This window comes from Jaculus jaculus, chromosome 6 (assembly GCF_020740685.1).
Source record: "Jaculus jaculus isolate mJacJac1 chromosome 6, mJacJac1.mat.Y.cur, whole genome shotgun sequence".
Taxonomy (NCBI): Eukaryota; Metazoa; Chordata; class Mammalia; order Rodentia; family Dipodidae; genus Jaculus; species Jaculus jaculus.
In genome coordinates, this window is record NC_059107.1 from 144,855,708 (window position 1) to 144,875,523 (window position 19,816).

The 19,816-nt window shown below is 43.8% G+C and overlaps 1 protein-coding gene across 1 annotated transcript in view; it reads left to right on the top strand.

Annotated features, from left to right (window-relative positions):
- Positions 1–17,668, top strand: part of Dram1 (DNA damage regulated autophagy modulator 1) — a 51,020-nt gene extending 33,352 nt beyond the window's left edge. The window contains exons 4-7 of the mRNA XM_045153448.1: positions 1,965–2,142; positions 9,136–9,194; positions 14,932–15,024; positions 17,453–17,668. Of these exons, the coding sequence (XP_045009383.1) occupies positions 1,965–2,142; positions 9,136–9,194; positions 14,932–15,024; positions 17,453–17,497 (375 nt within the window). The 3' untranslated portion in view covers positions 17,498–17,668. The remainder of the gene's footprint in view (positions 1–1,964; positions 2,143–9,135; positions 9,195–14,931; positions 15,025–17,452) is intronic.
- Positions 17,669–19,816: the final 2,148 nt, after the last annotated feature.

The window sequence follows — 19,816 nt, forward strand, 5'->3', positions numbered from 1 at the left end:
TGTGAGGGGAAAATCCCGCACCTGGCTTGTCCTGCGGCTCGAGCCGAGAGACCGGCGGTTTTTCTGCCGCTCCGCGGTTGCGGCGGGTAGCTGAGCCGCCCCGGAGCCGCTGTTCCCGGCTGTGCAGGCTCTGGATGCTCTGGAACTCTTCTACTTCTCCGCTGCCGCCTCAACTTCCTATACACCTCACTTTTTAGTAAAACTGTGTATTTTGCTGAGTTTTTTTTGGTCTTCCCCCCCCCCAGGCTGTTTTGGCGTGGTACCTACGCCGCCATCTTAACCGGAAGTCCCAAAAATTATTTTTAATCGTGGTAAAATATGCACAAAACTTTACCACCTGAAACATTTCTTAGGATATTTTTCAATGATTATTTTCCTGAATTCTCTTAAGTATTTCAAAAGATATATATAGTTTAATATACAGAGAATGTATTTTATTTTATTTTTGGTTTTTTGATGTAGGGTTTCATTCTAGCCCAGGCTGACCTGGAACTCACTGTGTAGTCTCAGGGTGGCCTCGAACTCATGGTGATCCTCCTACCTCTGCCTCCTGAGTGCTGGGATTAAAGGCGTGTACCACCACACCCGGCTTGTATTTTATTTTTTTGTATGTAACTTTCCCCATTTTGACAATGCTCATGCTAGGTATCCCAGGTATAGAAATGCATATTAAAGAAATAAGGCTGGAGAATATGGCTTAGTGGTTAAGGCGTTCGCCTGCAAAGCAAAAGGACCCTTGTTCGATTCCCCAGGACCCATGTAAGCCAGATGCACAAGGAGGTGCATGCATCTGGAGTTTGTTTGCAGTGGCTGGAGGCCCTGGCCTGCCCATCTTCTCTCTCTCTCTTGCTCTCTCTCTCTTTCTCAATCTCTCTCACAAATAAATAAATAAAATATATCTTAAAAATAAATAATTTATATGTTATAGAATGTTGATGTGAGTGTGTGTGAACTTAGAACCTAACCCACACAGTTTGGCACATGGTAGGTAAGTTCCCTATCACTGAGCTTCACCTCAGTTTTTTTTTTTTTTTTTTTTTTTTGAGGTAGGGTCTCACCCTGGTTCTGGCTGACTTGGAATTTACTATGTAGCCTCACGGTGGCCTCAAACTCACGATGATCCTCCTACCTCTGCTTTTTTGTTGTTGTTGTTTTATTTTGAGCAAGAGTCTTAGTCTGTAGCTCATGCTGGCCTGGAACTTGTGCTGTCCTCCTGCCTCAGTCTCCCAAGTGCTAGGATTAAAGGCTTGGACCTTCTGCGAGCATGTGGGGGCCAGAGGAGGACATCAGGAGTCCCTCTCCATTGTCTCCTCCTACCCCAGCCTGTCCAGTGCAAGTTCTGGGATTAAGGGCATGGACTGAGTTTGCCATGTTTGCAAGCCCCAGCGATTCTCCTGTCTCCTCCCTCATGGGACTGGGGCTACACGGATGTGTGACCATACCTGCTGTTTAGGTGGCTGTTGGAAAACAGAACTCAGCCTCAGCACCCCCCTCATGCTTGTGCAGGAAGCACTCTTAAATCCCGAGTCATCTCTCTAGCCCCCTAGCTGAATATTTTATATGAAATGCATCGGATAATCTTCCCTGCAAACATGAGAGACAGGAGGATGGTGGAACTGAGACATGGGGTCTTACTTGAAGATCACATGCTCATGGTGGAGTTGGGGTTTTTGGTCCAGGTGTGCCTGGCTCTGAACCTGTCCCCCTCAATCCTCCTCCTTCAAGATTTAAGCGGCTCTTTCCTTGTCCCACATGCCCTGGTCTCTGTGGAGTGGCTAATGGGTGTCTATTGCAGTAACAGGGAGAAGCTTTTCTCTTCCTTCTTTCCTCTTTCCTCTAAGCAGCTACAGCGTCAAGGGCAGGCGCATCTCTCAGGACTGGAGTATCCCAAAGCAAGTGAGCGGGTGCTGGTGCCTGATGTTGGCCTCCCCGCACAGACTGACTCTCACCTGCGACCACCCTAGGAGCTGGCTGTGCCCGTGGTCCATGACAGTGGGGCCCTCCTGGCTTTCGTCTGCGGTGTGGTGTACACGCTCCTGCAATCCGTCATCTCTTACAAGTCATGTCCCCAGTGGAACAGCGTCACGACATGCCACATACGGATGGCCATCTCTGCGGTCTCCTGCGCAGCTGTAGTACCCAGTATCCTTTCTTATCTCTCAGCTGGCAGTTGTTAAAGAGAAAGCTAAGCCAGTGAAGCGGGAAATACCAGCAGGAAGACTGTTCTACTTCGGGACCACTGAAGGGACCACTGCCAGGGTGTCCCGCCATGGAGGGAGACTAGTTCATCCTGAGGACAGTGTGGGCAAGTGGGAGGTAACAGCTGGGGATCAGCGTGGGGTGATTGGGCAGGAAAGGACTCACCCAAAGTAAACCTCAGTGGGGCCGGGAGGTCAGAAAGGTTTTTGCAGGAGACAGGCCGAGGGATCAGATACCACTTGCAAGGGCCAGGTGCGGGGAGGAGGAGAAGGACTTGATCCATGTAACCAGGCTGATCACATACCAAGAGTGGGGACAACTCACCACACTATGTATCCCTGTGACAAAGTTCCAGACTTTGAGAGAAAGGCTTCAGTTTGGCTCATTGTTTCAGAAGTTTTGGTCTAGGGTTGCTCCGCTCTGTGTGCTTGGGCAGAAATCACGTGATGGAAGTGTGTGGGGAAGAAATTCGTCACTGTGGAAAGAAAGCGGAGTGGATAGAGCAGAGGAAGAGAAGAGAAGGAGAGAGAGAGAGAGAGAGAGAGGGAGGGAGAGAAAGAGAGAAGACGGATGAAGATAACCTCTTCCAGCTGGGCGTAGTGGCACATGCCTTTCATCTCAGCACCCAGGAGGCAGAAGTAGAAAGACAGCTAAGAGTTCAAGGCCAGAGTGAGACTACACAGTGAATTCCAGGTCACTGTGGCCTAGAGTGAGAAACAAACAAACAAACAGATACCCCCTTCCAAGGACCCTGCCCCTCACACCCCATGACTACTTCCTCCAGCCTGGTCCCAACCACCTGTAGTTTCCACAGCCTCCCAAAATGGTGCCACCTGGGAACTTAGCCCCCAGCCCATGAGCCTTTTAGGGAGCACCTCCTTATTTAGCCACAGTGGAGGTGCTGGTTAAGCCAAGTAAGGTTCTTTATATTGCAGTGCACAGATGGAACTCGAAGGTTCAGGCTGCCGACTAACCTTTGGCTCAGCAACAAGTCTGTTTTGGTGCCCTAGCAAGGCTGGTGCTCCCTGTACCATGCTGAAGCGATCGTTTCCATATTCTTCCAAAGAATGAATGGGAAAAAAGTGTACATCACTAAGAAAATACCCCAAATTGGGTTAGAGTGAAAGATATTTTGGGGAGAAATGGAGGGAAAGAGGGATGGAAAAAGTAGGAACGTTTCAGGCTACTTACTTTCCTTCCCATGAGTCTGTTTCATAAGTCATAAAAATATTTATTTTTCTTTGTCGTGCTTGGCTGAAACCATCAAATGTTAGAATTGTACAGCCTTGTGAAGTCCTGTCCAGACTTCTCCATCTCAGCGCTTGCTGGGGACATGACATTTGATAGACTTCTCCAGACCAAGAGATTTTTTTTTGAAGATTTATTTATTTATTTACTTTTTTTTTTTGGTTTTTCGAGTTAGGGTCTCACTCTGGCTCAGGCTGACCTGGAATTCACTATGTAGTCTCAGGGTGGCCTCGAACTCTCGGCGATCCTCCTACCTCTGCCTCCCGAGTGCTGGGATTAAAGGCGTGCGCCACCACGCCCGGCTTTGAAGATTTATTTTTATTTATTTATTAGAGATGGAGAGAGGAGGAGAGAGAGAGAGAGAGGGAATGGGCATGCCAGGGTTTCTAGCCACTGCACAGAAAGCCAAATGTCACATGTTTTCTCTCATATGTGGATCCTAGCTACAAATGATTGGATTTCTATGAGAGTTGGAATAAAACTCAGTAGCAGAGGCCAGTAAGCTAGAAAGAGGCTATAAAGAGAATGAAAGGAGGGGACTCAAGAGGATGGTGTTGTACATATGTAAGTAGAAGAACAGATTAATGAGGGTAAAAAGGCCTAACTGAGGTCAGGGGAAAAGATTGAGTAAAGGAAAAGTAGAGGGAGGGCTAATCAAAATCTTGGATATAAATAAGTCATATGGAAACCTACTTTTTTCAATATTGGAACACCCACAAGCCATAGATTGTTACTAGAAAATTTTCAGCGCCAGGGAAGGGATACCTTCCAGTGAGCTGTTTGCCACGGAGTTCACTGATGCATCCAAAACATTACAGGCCATTGACAACTTCCATAATTATAATTATAAACAATATCCCATGGAAATTCCCTCACCCCCCCCCCACTTTCCCTTTTGAAACTCCACTCTCCATAATATCCCCTCCCCCTCTCAATCAGTCTCTCTTTTATTTTGATGTCACATCTTTTCTTCCTTTTATGATGGTCTTGTGTAGAGAGTGTCAGGCACTGTGAGGTCATGGATATCCAGGACATTTTCTGTTTGGAGGAGCATGTTGTAAGGAGTCCTACCCTTCCTTTGGCTCTTACATTCTTTCTGCCACCTCTTCCACAATGGACCCTGAGCCATGGAAGGTGTGATTGAGATATTTCAGTGCTGAGCACTCCTCTGTCATTTCTCAGCACTATGGTGCCTTCTGAGTCATCCCAAGGTCACTGACATCTGATAAGTGAGGTAACCCAGGCCCAGAAAGCCAAGCGCCACATGTTCTCTCTCATATGTGGATCCTAGCTACAGATGACTAGGCTTCTGCGTGAAAATGAAAATACTTAGTAGCAGAGGCCAGTAAGTTAAAAAGGAGACATAAAGAGAAGAGAAAGGAAGGGAGGAGGGTACTTAATAGGCTGATACTGTATATATGTAAGTACAATGATTGTGATGGGGAAGTAATATGATGGAGAATGGAATTTCAAAGGAGAAAGTGTGGGGGGGGAGGGAATTAACATGGGATATTTTTTATAATCATGGAAAATGCTAATAAAAATTTTTTTTAAAGTGAGAGTAGCATTAATATATAGGTATGAGCATTAAGAAAAGTGCTTACTGGGCAGTTTGGTGAGCGTAGTATATACTTTTAGCCAGACAGCAGCAGACGTTACACTCCTAAGGCTCATGACTTCCCCTGTTGTAGGTTTTCAGTATCAGGGTTGTATTCCCTTCCATGGAGCAGGACTCCAGTCAAGTTAGAGGGTGGTTGGTATCCTCCATAACAGATGTGCCCCTATTGTACCTGTTGGCTCATTTGGCCTGGCTGGCTAAATGTAAGGCTTGCAGTTGGGTATCTTCACTGGTGATTTCTCTCTCTCCCATTGAACCACATACAGCATAGCTTTATACAGCTTTCTGTACAGCTGGTCTACATGGAGGAGGTTTTCAGCTCAGCTCAAGCAGGGCTTCTCAGTGACCTTGCAGCTCAAGTATGTGGAGTCTTCAGCAATACAGTCTTACTATCTATTCCTGGTGGGAAACCAAGAGCCTTGGCAATGGCCTGTAATGTTGTGGGTGTATCACTGAACTCCCTGGCAAACAAATCACTGGAAGGTATCCCATTCCTGGCACTGAAAATTTTCTAGTAACAATCTATGGCTCCTGTGTGTTCAATTGTCCAAAAATGTAGGTTTCCATATGACTTACTTATATCCTCTTAGATTTTGATTAGCCCTCCCTCTACTTTTCCTTTACTCAATCTCTTCTCCTGACCTCAATTAGGCCTTTTTCCCCTCATTAATCTGTTGTTCTACTTACATATATACAATACCATCCTTGGTACCCTTCCCTCCCTTTCTATTCCCTTTCACAGTGTTCTTTACGGTATAAAAGTTTTGTAATTTCATGAAGTCTCAGAGGTTGATCTGTGGTTTTATTGCCTGAGCAATTAGGGTTATATTCAGAAAGTCTTTGCCAAGACCAATATGTTAAAGGGTTTTCTCTACTTTTTCCTCTAGCAGTTTCAGAGTTTCCGGTTTGATATTAAGGTCTTTGATCCCTTTGGACTTAATTCTTGTGCAGGGAGAAAGATAAAGACCTATTTTCATCCTTTTACAGATACATATCCAGTTTTCCCAACACAATCTGCTGAAGACGCTGTCTTTTCTCCAATGAGTGTTTTTGGCATTTTTGTCAAAGGTGGCTGTAAGCTACCCAGACTTACATTTGGGTCCTCTATTCTGTTCTATTGATCCACATATCTGTTTTTGTACCAGTACCATGCTGTTTTTGTTACTATGCTGTGTAATATAGGTTAAAATCAGGTATGGTGATACCACCAGCTTTATTTAATTTTTTTTTTTTGTTTGTTTGTTTTACAAAGTGGGATCTCACTCTGTCCCAGGCTGACTTGGAATTAACTTTGTAGTCTCAGGGTGGCCTTGAACTCATGGAGATCCACCTACCTCTGCCTCTGAGTGGTGGGATTAAAGGTGTGTACCACCACGCCCGACTATCAGCCTTATTTTTGTTGAGTTTTTTGTGCTTCCAAATGAATTGTAGGATTGTTTTTTCTATTTCTATGAAGAATGCCATTGGAATTTTGATAGGGATTGCATTTAATGTGTAGGTTGCTTTTGGTAAGATTGCCATTTTCACAATATTGACTCTTCTTGATCCAAGAACAAGGGAGGTCTGTCCATTTCCTAGTGTTTTCTGCAATTTATCACTTGAGTGTTTTAAAGTTTTCATTGTATGGTTCCTTCATTTCCTTGGTTAGGTTTATTCCAAGGTACTTTATTAATTATTTTTGAATTTGAGAAAGAGGGGGGGAAAGAGAGAGAGAGAGAGAGAGAGAGAGAGAGAGAGAATGGGCGTGCCAGGGTCTCCAGCCATTGCAAACAAACTCAGATGCATATGCCACCTTGTGCATGTGCTGTGGGTCCTGGGGAATCGAACCAGTCCTTTGGCTTTGTAGGCAAGCGCCTTAATCACTAAGCCATATCTCCAGCCCTCCCCCTTTTTTGTGATGCAATTGTGAAGGGGAGTGATTCTCTGATTTCATTCTCTGTGTGTTTGTTGTTAGCATGTGTGAAGGCTACTGATTTCTGTGTGTTTATTTTGTAGCCTGCTACATTGCTATATTTCTCTATTCTAACAGTTTGCTGGTAGAGTCTTTAGGGTCCTTTATGTATAGAATCATATCATCTTCAAATAATGATAACTTGGAGCCGGGCATGGTGGCGCACGCCTTGAATTCCAGCACTCAGGAGGCAGAGGTAGGAGGATTGCCATGAGTTCGAGGTCACCCTGAGACTCTATAGTGAATTCTAGGTCAGACTGGGCTAGAGTGAGACCCTACCTCGAAAAAACAAACAAACAAAAAAAGTAAAAAAATAAATAATGATAACTTGATCTTTTCCTTTCCAATTTGTATCCCTTTTTGTGTGTGTCTTGCCTTATTGCTATGACTAAGACTTCTAGTACTATATTAAATAAAAATATTTATTTTTTCTTTGTAGTACTTGGCTGAAACCATCAAATAAATAATTGTACAGCCTTGTGAAGTACTGTCTGGACTCCTCCACCTCAGCACATGCTGGGGACATGACCTTTTATATACTTGTCCGGACCAAGAGATTAAAAAAATTTTTTTATTGGCAACTTCCATAATTATAGACAATAACCCATACTTATTCCCTCCCTCCCCCCACTGCCCCCTTTGCAACTCCACTCTCCATCATATCCTTTCCCCCCTCAGTCAGTCTTTCTTTTATTTTGATGTTATCATCTTTTCCTCCTATTATGATGGCCTTGTATAGGTAGTGTCAGGCACTGTGATAGACCAACAGATTTTTTTTGAAAAAAGTTTTAAAAGATTTCATTTTTATTTTCTACAGACAGAGATGGGGGAGAGAGAGAGAATGGGTGTGCCAGGGCCTCTAGCCACTGCAAACGAACTCAAGACGCATAACCACCATGTGCATATGGCTTACGTGGGACCTGGAGAATTGAACCAGTGTCCTTAGGCTTTGCAGGCATGTGCCTTAACTGCCCAGCCATCTCTCCAGCCCCCAAGAGATTTTTTCTCAATTTTTGTTAATATTTTCCATGATTATAAACAATATCCCATGGTAATTCCCTCACCCCCCACTTCCCCCTTTGAAACTCCATTCTCCATCATATCCCCTCCCCATCTCAATCAGTCTCTCTTTTATTTTGATGTCATGATGTTTTCCTCCTATTATGATGGTCTTGTGTAGGTAGTGTCAGGCACTGTGAGGTCATGGATATCCAGGCCATTTTATGTCTGGAGGGAGAACATTGTAAGGAGTCCTACCCTTCCTTTGGCTCTTACATCCTTTCTGCCACCTCTTCCGCAATAGACCCTGAGCCTTGGAAGGTGTGATAGAGATATTACTCAGTACTCCAGTCACTTCTTTTTAGCACTATTATACTTTCTGAGTCATCCCCCCAAAAATAAATAAAAGGTAATCATTTGAGTGTAGTGGCACATGCCTTTAGTTTCCAGTACTCCAGAGACTGAGGTAGGATCACCATGAGTTTGAGGCTGGCTAGGAACAAAAATTTTTATTCATTAGCAAGTAATCTAAAAGGACTCCACTTAGGGCTGGGCGTGGTGGTACATGCCTTTAATCCCAGAATTTAGGAGACAGGGGAAGGAGGATCGCCATGAGTTTGAGGCCACCCTGAGACTACATAGTGAAGTCCAGGTCAGCCTGGGCTACAGTGAAACCCTCCCTCAAAAAAAAAAAAAGACCCACTTCTTCGTCAGCCGTCTTGCCCAGCGTTAAACAGCTAGCTTAAGTGGGAGCGCTCAGGGTTGAGCAAAATGTAGACACAGATTGAAGTTACAGTATTTAAGTGGAAACGTATTACTGATGAATAACCGTACTTCCATGCTATAGTTTGTTTATTTATGTGCATGTTTATTTATTTTGTGGTACTAGGAACTGAACCTAGGGCCTCACAGGTGCTAGGCAAGCCCTTGACCTCCATGTTGGTAATTAATCTGATGTCATATTTTGAGTGTTTGGGATACCAGAAGCTAACATAACTAGTTTGATTGTCGAAATGTTTGCATTTCGTAATGTGTAATGGTTATATTAAAAGTAGAATTGTTCTAATATTAAAGGATCTCTTTTCTTCTGTAATTTCCCTAACAATTTCTTTTGTATAAGTGATTGCCTATGCCTCACTAATTTCTATAACCAAGCTGGAGTGGAATCCAAAGGAAAAGGTAACATTTAATTTATTCTATTGGACCTAGTTCTGAGAGATTGTGGCTTGGTGAATCCTCAGAAGGAGCACTTCCATTTCTTATTGTGGAGTAAACATGACATATAAATAACTTACTGTCTAATATTTGGCAATATGTGTGCGTAATAATTTGCTTTAAAACAAAATATTACAGGGGGCTGGGAAGACGACTCCGTGGTAAAAGTGCTTCCTTGCTGTGTGTGATGATCCTTGTTTGATTCCCCAGTACCCACATAAAACCAGATGCATCTGGATTTCCTTTACAGTGGCAGAGGCCCTGGCACACCCATACTTGCCCTCTCTATTTTTTTTTTTAAATCATTTACTTATTTGAGAGAGAGAGAGAGAGAGAGAGAGAGAGAGAGAGAGAGAATTGGCATGCCAGGACCACCAGCCACTGCAAACAAACTCCAGACACATGCGCCACCTTGTGAATTTGTTTTTACATGGGTACTGGGGAATAGAACCCAGGTCCTTTGGCTTTGCTGTTGCCCTCTCTATTTGTCTTATTCTCCCTGCATCTCTCCACATCAAGTAAATAAATAAAAAGAGAAAGAAAATATTAGAGCAAATTTAGCTGTAGGTCTAATTGGCTTTTATTTGCAGTTCATGAGTCCACTGAACAAAATAGGCTGAGGGCTGTGGTGGGGTGGGGTGGGGCGCGGGGCAGTGGCGGAGCAGCCTGTCTAGCAGACTCAGGGCCGTGAGGCAGAGCCCAGCTAAGAAAGAGGGCAGAGGAGGAGGACTGTCTCCACAAACAGCTGGACAATGGCGAAGGGTGGATTTGTGCTGTTTAGTGTTGTTCTTTTTCAGGTGGAAACAACAATGAAGAGGGTGCTCAGTTAACATAAGCTTATTTCATTTTTACCATTTCTCTTCCATAAAGCTCAAAGCAAAAGGGACTCATTTATTACACTGCCTCAGATAAAGTAGAATATTCTCTTTGAGAAAAAGACTGGTCAGTTTTGAGACCTGCCTGCTCCTTAACAAAGGTCAGTGTAGTCAGCATGGTGGATCCTGGTTGTGATCCCAACACCTGGGCAGCTTCAGTTGCACATCCCTGTGTGTTGAGGCCAGTCTCAGCTACACGGCGATTCCTGTGTACCCTGTGAAACAGTGAGTATTTGTCTCAAACAGTACTGAACATGAGCAGTTCTACTTTTTTTGGTGATATCTGTCAGGCCTAGATCCAGACCCCCTTGAAGTTAGTGGCTTCCCATAGTTTTTATAGTATAAGCTATTAGTCAGAATAGATGGATCCTGGGATTTTCAAAGATCTGAATTCCTAATTTATTTCTAAAATACTTCAACTATCCATGGTTAGTCAACGAGACTGAGAGCTTGAAGGTAAGGGGACAGGAGTGAAGGACCATGGAAGGGCACAGGAGGTGTGGAATGTTGGGCATTGCGGACAGCGGCTCCAGTGATGTGTGCAGTTCATTTTACAGTTGATTGAGGCAGCAGCAGCTGCCCAAGGCGTGCATAGCTGAATGAGGAAGTAAAAGTAGAGGGCTGGAGAGATTGCCTGGGCACTAAGGTGCTTGCCTATGAAGCCAAAGGACCCAGGTTTGATCCCCTAGTACTCACATAAAGCCAGATGTACAAAGCCAGACGCACAAGGTGACACATGCATCTGGAGCTCATTTACGGTGGCTGGAGGCCTTCATGTCCCTTCTCCCTCACGCTCTATCTTTCTAATATATAAAGCAGAATGTAGGGCTGGCTGAGGATTGGGAGAAAGCCACACCTGGAGCAGATTGTACAGAGAGGTTAGCATTGGAAGGGCAGGAAGAAAACAGCTTAGCTATGTCAGATACAAATTAGTGTGCCCTGAACTGGGGATAATGACTGGGAGAATATTTGGTGGCTGCTGGTGAGTGAGAAACTTGAGAATAAAGGCACATGATGACTCACAGTCTTCCAAGGCTTTTGCTTGGATGGACCAAAGAATTTGTGCCCATGCCCCAAGGTAAGCCTTACGTGATTTTTGTATATGCAAGTGCAAGAGCCTGGTTTTGGAGTCCTTGAATCTAAGGCTGCAGTCAGACACCAGGAGCAACGTCCAGGTAGAAATGTATCATATGGGGGCTGGAGAGATGGCTTAGTGGTTAAGCGCTTGCCTGTGAAGCCTAAGGACCCCTGTTGAAGGCTGGATTCCCCAGGACCCACGTTAGCCAGATAGATGCACAAAGGGGTGCACGCATCTGGAGTTGGTTTGCAGTGGCTGGAGGCCCTGGCGTGCCCATTCTCTCTCTCTCTCTCTGTCTGTTTCTCTCAAATAAATAAATAAATTTTTTTTTAAAATAATGGGAAATCGTTAGTTATGAGGGATGTAGTTGAAGAGGAATGGGTTCCTGAATTTGGGCTGGGAAAACTGAGCTTTTTCAAGCAAGCATCCTTAACCACTGAGCCATCCTCGTAGCCCTCATTGGTGGTTTTCCAAAAGCGGTTTCAGTCTCATGCTTCAGGTAGATGCCTTGTGCAAGAGGCTAAGGCAGGGGTGTGAGGAATACTTCCTCCATTCAGCTGCCAACCGAACGTTTGTCCTGTGGGTGGGGAGGATCTGAGGGGAACTTCACCAAAGCAGCCTCAGATGTGCTTTCCTACTCAGCCACTGGGTGGCGGGCTTCCGCCACAAATCAAATACAAATCAACTGCCTAGAGCGCAGCCTGTTAGGATTTTCTGTCTTAACTTATGAAAAGTACCAGGGCAGGCAAACAGAATCTGAATTGAAGGTCACCCCACAGTACATAAGGAGGCTGTATTTAAAAAAAGAAAAACAGTGTGAGCATTAAAAAAATTTGGTCTTTTATTTACTATGCTTTCCTAAGTTGCTTTTTGCTTCTGGTACCAATGATCTTTTCTTTTGTTCTCTTAAAAATTATTTTATTTAATTACCATGGGATATATTTTATAATCATGGAAAATGTTAATAAAAATTAAAAAAAATTATTTTATTTATGTTTTTACTTATTTATTTGAGAGAGAATGGGCACAACAGGACCTCTAGCCACTGCAAACTCCAGATGTATATGACACCTTATGCATTTCGCTTATGTGGGACCTAGAGAATCGAACCTGGGTCCTTAGGCTTTGCAGGCAAGCGCCTTATTTATTTATTTATTTAGTTATTTAGTTAGTTAGTTATTTGATAGAGAATGCGAGAGAGAATTGGTACAACAGGGCCTCTATCCACTGCAAACAAACCCTAGACACATGTGCCACCTGGTGCATCTGCCTTCCCTGGGTATTGAACCTGGCTCCTTAGGCTTTGCAGACAAGTGCACCATAACCACTTAGCCATCACTCCATAACTTGAATAGAATAATGCGTTAAGCACCACTCCAAACTTCAGATGGGGTATATTAGAGCTTCCTTGCACACTAGTATGCTTTTGGTGGGGAAGAGGGGGCTTATGTCCATGTAGCAAAGAGATTACCACTTGGCCCCCATTCTCCCAGATAGTGTGGACATTGGAACTGCTGGTCAGCGCTCCTTCATTAATATCATGCTGAAGAACTCCACCCTCATTTGTCCCCGGCTTTTAAAAAAATAGTTATTTGAGAAAGAGAGAGAGAGAATGGGCATGCCAGGGCCTCTAGCCACTGCAAACGAACTTCAGATGCATGGGCCATCTAGTACATCTGGCTTTATGTGGGTATTGGGGAATTGAACCTCAGTCCTTAGGCTTTGCAGGCAAGTGCCTTAACTGCTGACCCATCTTTCCAGCCCAAGTCCTCTACTATCCATCCATCCATCCATCCATCCATCCATCCATCCATCCATCCATCCATCCATCCTGTCATCTATCTATCTTATCTATCTATCTATCTATCTATCTATCTATCTATCTGTCATCTACCTACCTATCTATCATCTGTCTGTCACCTATTTATTTATTGGAAGCAGGGTCTCTAGCCCAGGCTGACCTGAAATTCACTGTGCAGCCCACATTGGCCTCCAAGTCATAACAATCTTCCTACCTCAGCTCCTGAGTGTGGGGATTAAAGGCTTTCCCAGTTTATGCCATATATATATATGTGTGTGTATATATATATATTTTGCTGTCTTGGTCTTTTTATTTTTTCTCAATTTAAAATTTTTTTTTTAATTTTTTTGGGTTTTCAAGGTAGGGTCTCACTCTAGCCCAGGCTGACCCGGAATTCACTATGGAGTCTCAGGGTGGCCTTGAACCCACGGTGATCCTCCTACCTCTGCCTCCCAAGTGCTGGGATTAAAGGCATGCACCACCATGCCCGACTTTTTCTCAATTTTTATTAACATTTTCCATGATTATAAAAAATATCCCATGGTAATACCGTATGGGCCTTAACTGCTAAGCCATGGTTCTAATCTGCCTTTTAAAATATATTCTATTTATCTGAGAGAGAGAGAGAGACAGAGAGAGAGAATGGGCATGCCAGGGCCTCCAGCCAGTGCAAATGAACTCCAGCTGCAGGCACCGCTTTGTGCACCTGGCTTATGTGGGTCCTGAGGAATTGAACCTGGCTCCTTAGGCTTGGCAGGCAAGCGCCTTAATCATTAAGCCATTCCCCCAACCCCCTATTCTGCGTTTTGAAGTTAGGTGGAGTTGATCTTAGAAGCTAGAGCAGGGGGCCCAGCAGTTAGAGGCACTTGCTAGCAAAGCCTCAGCTTGGGTTTGATTCCCTAGTATCCATGTAAAACAAGATGCACAAAGTGGTGCATGCATCTGGAGTTCATTTGTAGTGGCAGGAAGCCTTGGAGCATCTATGTTCTTTCTTTCTCAGATAAATGAATATTGTAATCAGGTTCACATTGTTGGCAGAAATCACCCAACCAAGAGCAGTTTATGGGGGAAAAAAAAAGAGGTTTATTTTGGTTTATAGGCTCTAGGGGGAAGCTCCATGATGTCAGGGAAAATGATGGCATGAGCAGAGGGTGGACATCACCCTTTGGCCAACATCAGGTGGACAACAGGAGCAGGAGAGTGTGCCAAACACTGGCAAGGGGACACTGGCTATGATACCTATAAGCCCGCCCCCAACAATACACTGCCTCCAGATATTAATTCCCAAATCTCCATCAGCTGGGAACCTAGCATTCAGAAAGAACACCTGAGTTTATGGGGGACACCTGTATCAAAGCACCATGATGACTATATATATATTTTTTTTGATTTCTGCCTTAATCTTGATTATTTCTTCCTGTCTACTGATTTTTTTAATACTTTAATTTTTTGTTAATTTTTATTTATTTATTTGAGAGCGACAGAGAGAGAAAGAGGCAGATAGAGAGAGAGAGAATGGGCATACCAGGGCCTCCAGCCACTGCAAATGAACTCCAGACGCCTGCGCCCCTTAATCATTAAGCCATGCATCTGGCTAACGTGGGTCCTGGGGAATTGAGCCTCGAACCCGGGTCCTCAGGCTTCACAGGAAAGCGCTTAAATGCTAAGCCATCTCTCCAGCCCATGATGAATATTTTTTTCAAAAGAATAAGCAAATTAAAAAAAAAAAAACCCGAGAGCATTAGATCTAGGAAGAACTCTGGGGGTATTTGTTTGGTTTTCATTGTCACTGGGCAGGACGCTGACCTCCAGCTGTATCCAGTGTTCCCTGCAGACATGTGTTCACCGGGCAGCTGCTTTCTCTGACCTGACGTCTCTTTGCGACTTCCAGGGAAACACCAATGTCAGTCTTTAGGCTAAATTCTGTGTCTTTCCTCTTGCCATCAGGACTATGTGTATCACGTAGTCAGTGCTACCTGTGAGTGGACTGTGGCCTTTGGTTTTATTTTCTACTTCCTAACATTCATCCAGGATTTCCAGGTGGGTATTGATCAGTTCAAATGTTATATAAGTTTATGAAAGTTAGGATTAGTAAAAATTTACAGAAATGTACTTACATTTTGGGGAAAGAAAAAGCTTTCTTTTAAAAATATTTTATTTAGCCAGGCATGGTGGCACACGCATTTAATCCCAGAACTTGGGAGGCAGAGGTTAGGAGGATCGCTGTGAGTTTGAGGCCACCCTGAGACTACATAGGGAATTCCAGATCAGCCTGGACCAGAGTGAGACCCTACCTCAAAAAAACAACAACAAAAAATTATTTATTTGAGAGATAGAGAAGGAGAGAGAGAGAGAGAGAGAGAGAGAGAGAGAGAGAGAGAAAGAGAGAGAGAGAGAGAAAGAGAGAGAGAGAGAGAGAGAGAGAGAGAGAGAGAGAGAGAGAGAGAGAGAGAATGGGCACACCAGGGCCTCCAGCAGCCGCAAATGAACTCCAGACACATGTGCCACCTTGTGCATCTGCCTTACATAGGTCCTGAGGAATTGAACTTGGGTCTTTAGGCTTTGTTAGGCAGACAAGTGCTTTAACTTCTAAGCCATCTCTCCAGCCATTCTTTTTAAGTTTAAACAAATGTTCATACAAGTATACATCACACGTTAAACATATTCTCTACCCTGCCTTTCCTTGCCCCATCCTTTAATCCCCTTTGCTCCCTAGACAGTTTCTCTTCTACATTCATACATACGTCATATATAGGAACATCATTTTATGTATCTGTAAAATCTAGGAACCATCAATAAGAGAAAATACATATTTTTTGTCTGAGACTGGCTTACTTTACTTAATATGATTATTTCCAGTCATACCCACTTTCCTAAAATGACATGACTTTTTCTTTTCTTTTTTTTTTTTTTTTCTTTTTGAGGTAGGTTCTCACTTTAGCCCAGGCTGACCAGAATTCACTGTGTAGTCCCGGGCTGGTCTCAAACTCACTGTGATCCTCCTACCTCTGCTTCTCCAGTGATGGGGTTGAAGGTGTGGACCCCCATACCCGGCAGCACTTTCTTTTTATTCTCAATGTATTTGGGAGAAAAATATATGTATTGTGATGCTTAGTTAATTAGTTAGGTCACTTAACTAATGAAACCTTCCTGTGTCCCCTGCCTTCTATACACCCTGCATGTTTTCAAGTGGATCTTACTGGTGCCAAAAAGTAGAAACTATGCATTTGTTAAAAATGAAAGTATGTGGTTGGAAAAACTGTTCCTAAGTCAGAGACAGCTAAGATGTTAGTGGATCTGTGGGCATGCACTCTTTACATTATTTCTGTAGGGAAAACCTTACATCACAAAACATGTGAATTGGGAACTTGCATATAATCCCAGCACTTTGGGAGGTGGAGGCCAGAGTATTAGTTCAATGCCATCCTCGCCTACAAAGCAAATCTAAGGCCAGCCTGGGCTACATGAGACCCTGAAGAGGAAAGCAAAGGGCAAGAGGGGAGGGAGGAGGGTAGTCCTCCAAATGTTATAGTAGGGAGCCTGGAGAAGGGGGGCTTGATGTTTCCAGCATGAATCTAAATTTGCAGCACTACTCTGAGGAAAAGGAGGGCAACTCAACCAACCTGGTCAAGAGAGGCACCTGACCCCAAAAATAGTGGGCGTTCTCTGGGTTACGACGGGTTGGGATACCTAGCTATTTATTCAAGCTTTCACAGAGCAAGGAATTAAAAAGATACTGGGGCTGAAGAGATGGCTCGGTGGTTAAGGCACTTGCCTGCAGAGCCTAGTGACCGGAGTTTGATTCCCCAGGACCCATCTAAACCAAATGCACAAAGGGGCACACGCACCCGGAGTTCATTTGCAGTGGTTGGAGGCCCTGGCATGCCCATTCTCTCTGTTTGTCTCTCTTCTATTTCTCTGCTTGCAAATAAATAAATAAAAGTATTTAAAAAGAAAAGAAGCTGAACTTCTGGATTCTGGGACTAAGGTTAGACACAGAAAAAAACAGGTCTTATAAAACCAGGGGATCTTGTAGGCATTATCATGTACAGAGTTCACACTAGAGAACCATGCAACCAAGTTACAAAAAATATATTAAAAAGTCAAAACATGTGCATTATTAGCTAGAATGATGCATAAAGCCAAGAATAAAAGTTTCTTTTTCATTTTAGTTTTTTGAGATAGGGTCTCGCTCTAGCCCAGGCTGACCTGGAATTTACTATGTAATCTTAGGGTGGCCTCAAATTTACGATGATCCTCTTACCTCTGCCTCCCGAGTGCTGGGATTAAAGGCGTGCACCACCATGCCTGGCCCAAGACAATTCTTTAGGACCCAACTCAGGCATGGGACAAACACTAAGGAGGTCCCCTCTTGAGTGGGGCAAAGTTTCTAGAAGTTTTGTAGTTTGCACTGGAATCACTTCCTTGACTCACTCTCTCTTTCCTTCCCTCCCCCACCCCTTCTCAGAATGTCACCCTAAGGATATCCACAGAACTCACTGGTGACATCTGAAAAAAGGAGAACTTCGTCTCACTCAGTGAATGTCACAGGCAGCTTCTAGAAGTGGCACAGAGGACAGACCTATTTGGATGCCACCCTGACTGGCACACATCTGTGGCACATCTATGGCACATCTGGGATTGCATTTTTCATTAAGAGTTCTTACATAATAATTGTCCTATTTACAGAGGTATGTTTTCCTAGAGGATATAGGGCATTTACAACACTGTAGCACTATTTTTATATTTTTCTAAGATACTTTTTTTATATGAACAAATTCATAGACTAGATAAGGTGTTACAAAATATGGAGAGTTATTTTGTACAGATTCTGTTGTACTTTGAGTTTGTATGATTTATGGAAACACTGAATGAGGAATGTAATAGATTTCAGTGAAATCAGAATATTCATCTGAAAGTTTCATTTTTAGACAATGAACTATATATATATATATTTTATCACAAGAGCATTTATAGCATTTTGATTTATAGTGATTATATACCTAAATCTTAAAGATTTAGTTAATAAATTAGCACTAAGATATTCTCATTTTTAGATGAACTAAGCAACATGTTTCTATGGTGAGGCCTGAACACCATTCATCATGTGCATTAATTCCTAGTGAACATGGGTGACCTCCGTTTGGAAAATGTAGCCTCCTTGTTTCTTCCTGCCTACTGGCTGCAGCTCTCACCCCTATTGTTAAGTGGTGGCCATAGTGGATATAATTCTGGGTGGGACAGGCTCAGCCAGGCAGATTCATAATTGTGAAACTGTCCTTTATGGTGACTAGCATAACCTAACACCCAGTCGGTCTTAGAAGCTGAAACTCACAACTTGCACCTTAATTTCATTTTATGCCAGTAAACATGCCAAAGAAAAAAGCCGGGCATGGTGGCACGTGCCATTAATCACAGCACTCGGGAGCCAGGGGTAGGAGGATCACCGTGAGTTCAAGGCCACCCTGAGACCACATAGTGAATTCCAAGTCAGCCTGAGCTAGAGCGAGACCCTACCTTGAAAAACCAAAAACCAACCAAACAAACAAACAAAAAAACATGTCAAAGAAAACACAGCTCCAAGACAGATAGGGAGAAAAGCGAGCTGCAGGTGACCTCCAGGTATAAGGTGCTATTTGTCTACCCTGTCTCATGATGTCTGTGGCCAGACAGTCTACGACACAGAAGAAATGTGAGTAACACAGAACGCCACCTCTTTACCCAAATTGCCCCTGGCCAAGGAGAAACTCATCAATGTAGAGAAAGAATTAGTCCCGGGAATGGAGACCGCCCCCGCCCACCCCCCAGCTACAAATCCAAGTCTGGCCAAGTGGGAAGAGCCTTTGAGGGCGGGGGCCAGTGGCAGAACAGGTGGCTTGGACAGCCTTGGAGGACATCTGATGGTAGCTCCTGTCGTGTGAGTGAAGGGCCAGGCTCAGCGGTCACCTCTGCTAAGACAACCCGTGTTTCCCCAAATGAGGAACACAGGGAAACACATCACCTTTTCTAGATCCACTGTAACTTACTGCAATACTGTGGCCCCGCATTGCAACCCTAAAACAGAAAGACCGCTGAAGACAAACCCTGATGCCTTTTCCGCCGAAACTGCGGTAGAACGCGTCTGTGCTGTGATCGCATTACTCGATGTTTCTGCACAGAGAGATTGGGAACTCCTTCCAGGCAGAATGCATGTCCTTATCCAGCATTTCTCCCAGTGTCTCCTGGTTACACCGTAGGTGCTAAAGAAACAAGTCACTGAACGCCTGCTTGAACAAATGAAGGACTGACAAGGGACGCTTGAGGTGCTGTACACTGGAAATATTTACTCTGGTTTACTGGTCGTTTAGATATAAGCAGATCGTCGTCACCCAGTAATGTTGGCTGTTTGGCTTTGTGTATCGCACACATTTCAGCTCTATGGGCTTCATGACTCTGCGACAACTCTTCTGGATCAATACCTCAGAAATCGTTACATGGGCAACACCAACTGTCCCACCTGTCTGGGCAAACCAAGAAGGGCAAAAATCACCCCACCCACGTTCTGCTGATTCCATGCAACTTCTAAGTTGATCATACTTTGGTATTATTTTGACTTTCTATTTCCTTGCCCCCCACGGTTAAAAGAGTAAAATAAAATGTAATGATGTCTCTTTTAGTTATCTGTGTCTCTGTTCTATTACCACAGGTTGCCTGAGAACTACTGTGAAATATAGTTATCTGAGAGATGATTTCATACTGTATTGATGTTACAAAGGTGTAATTCATGTTGTCTGTCCTTCCTTCCTTTCTTTGCTTTGGTTTCTCTGAGGTAAGGTCTCACTCTTGCCCAGGC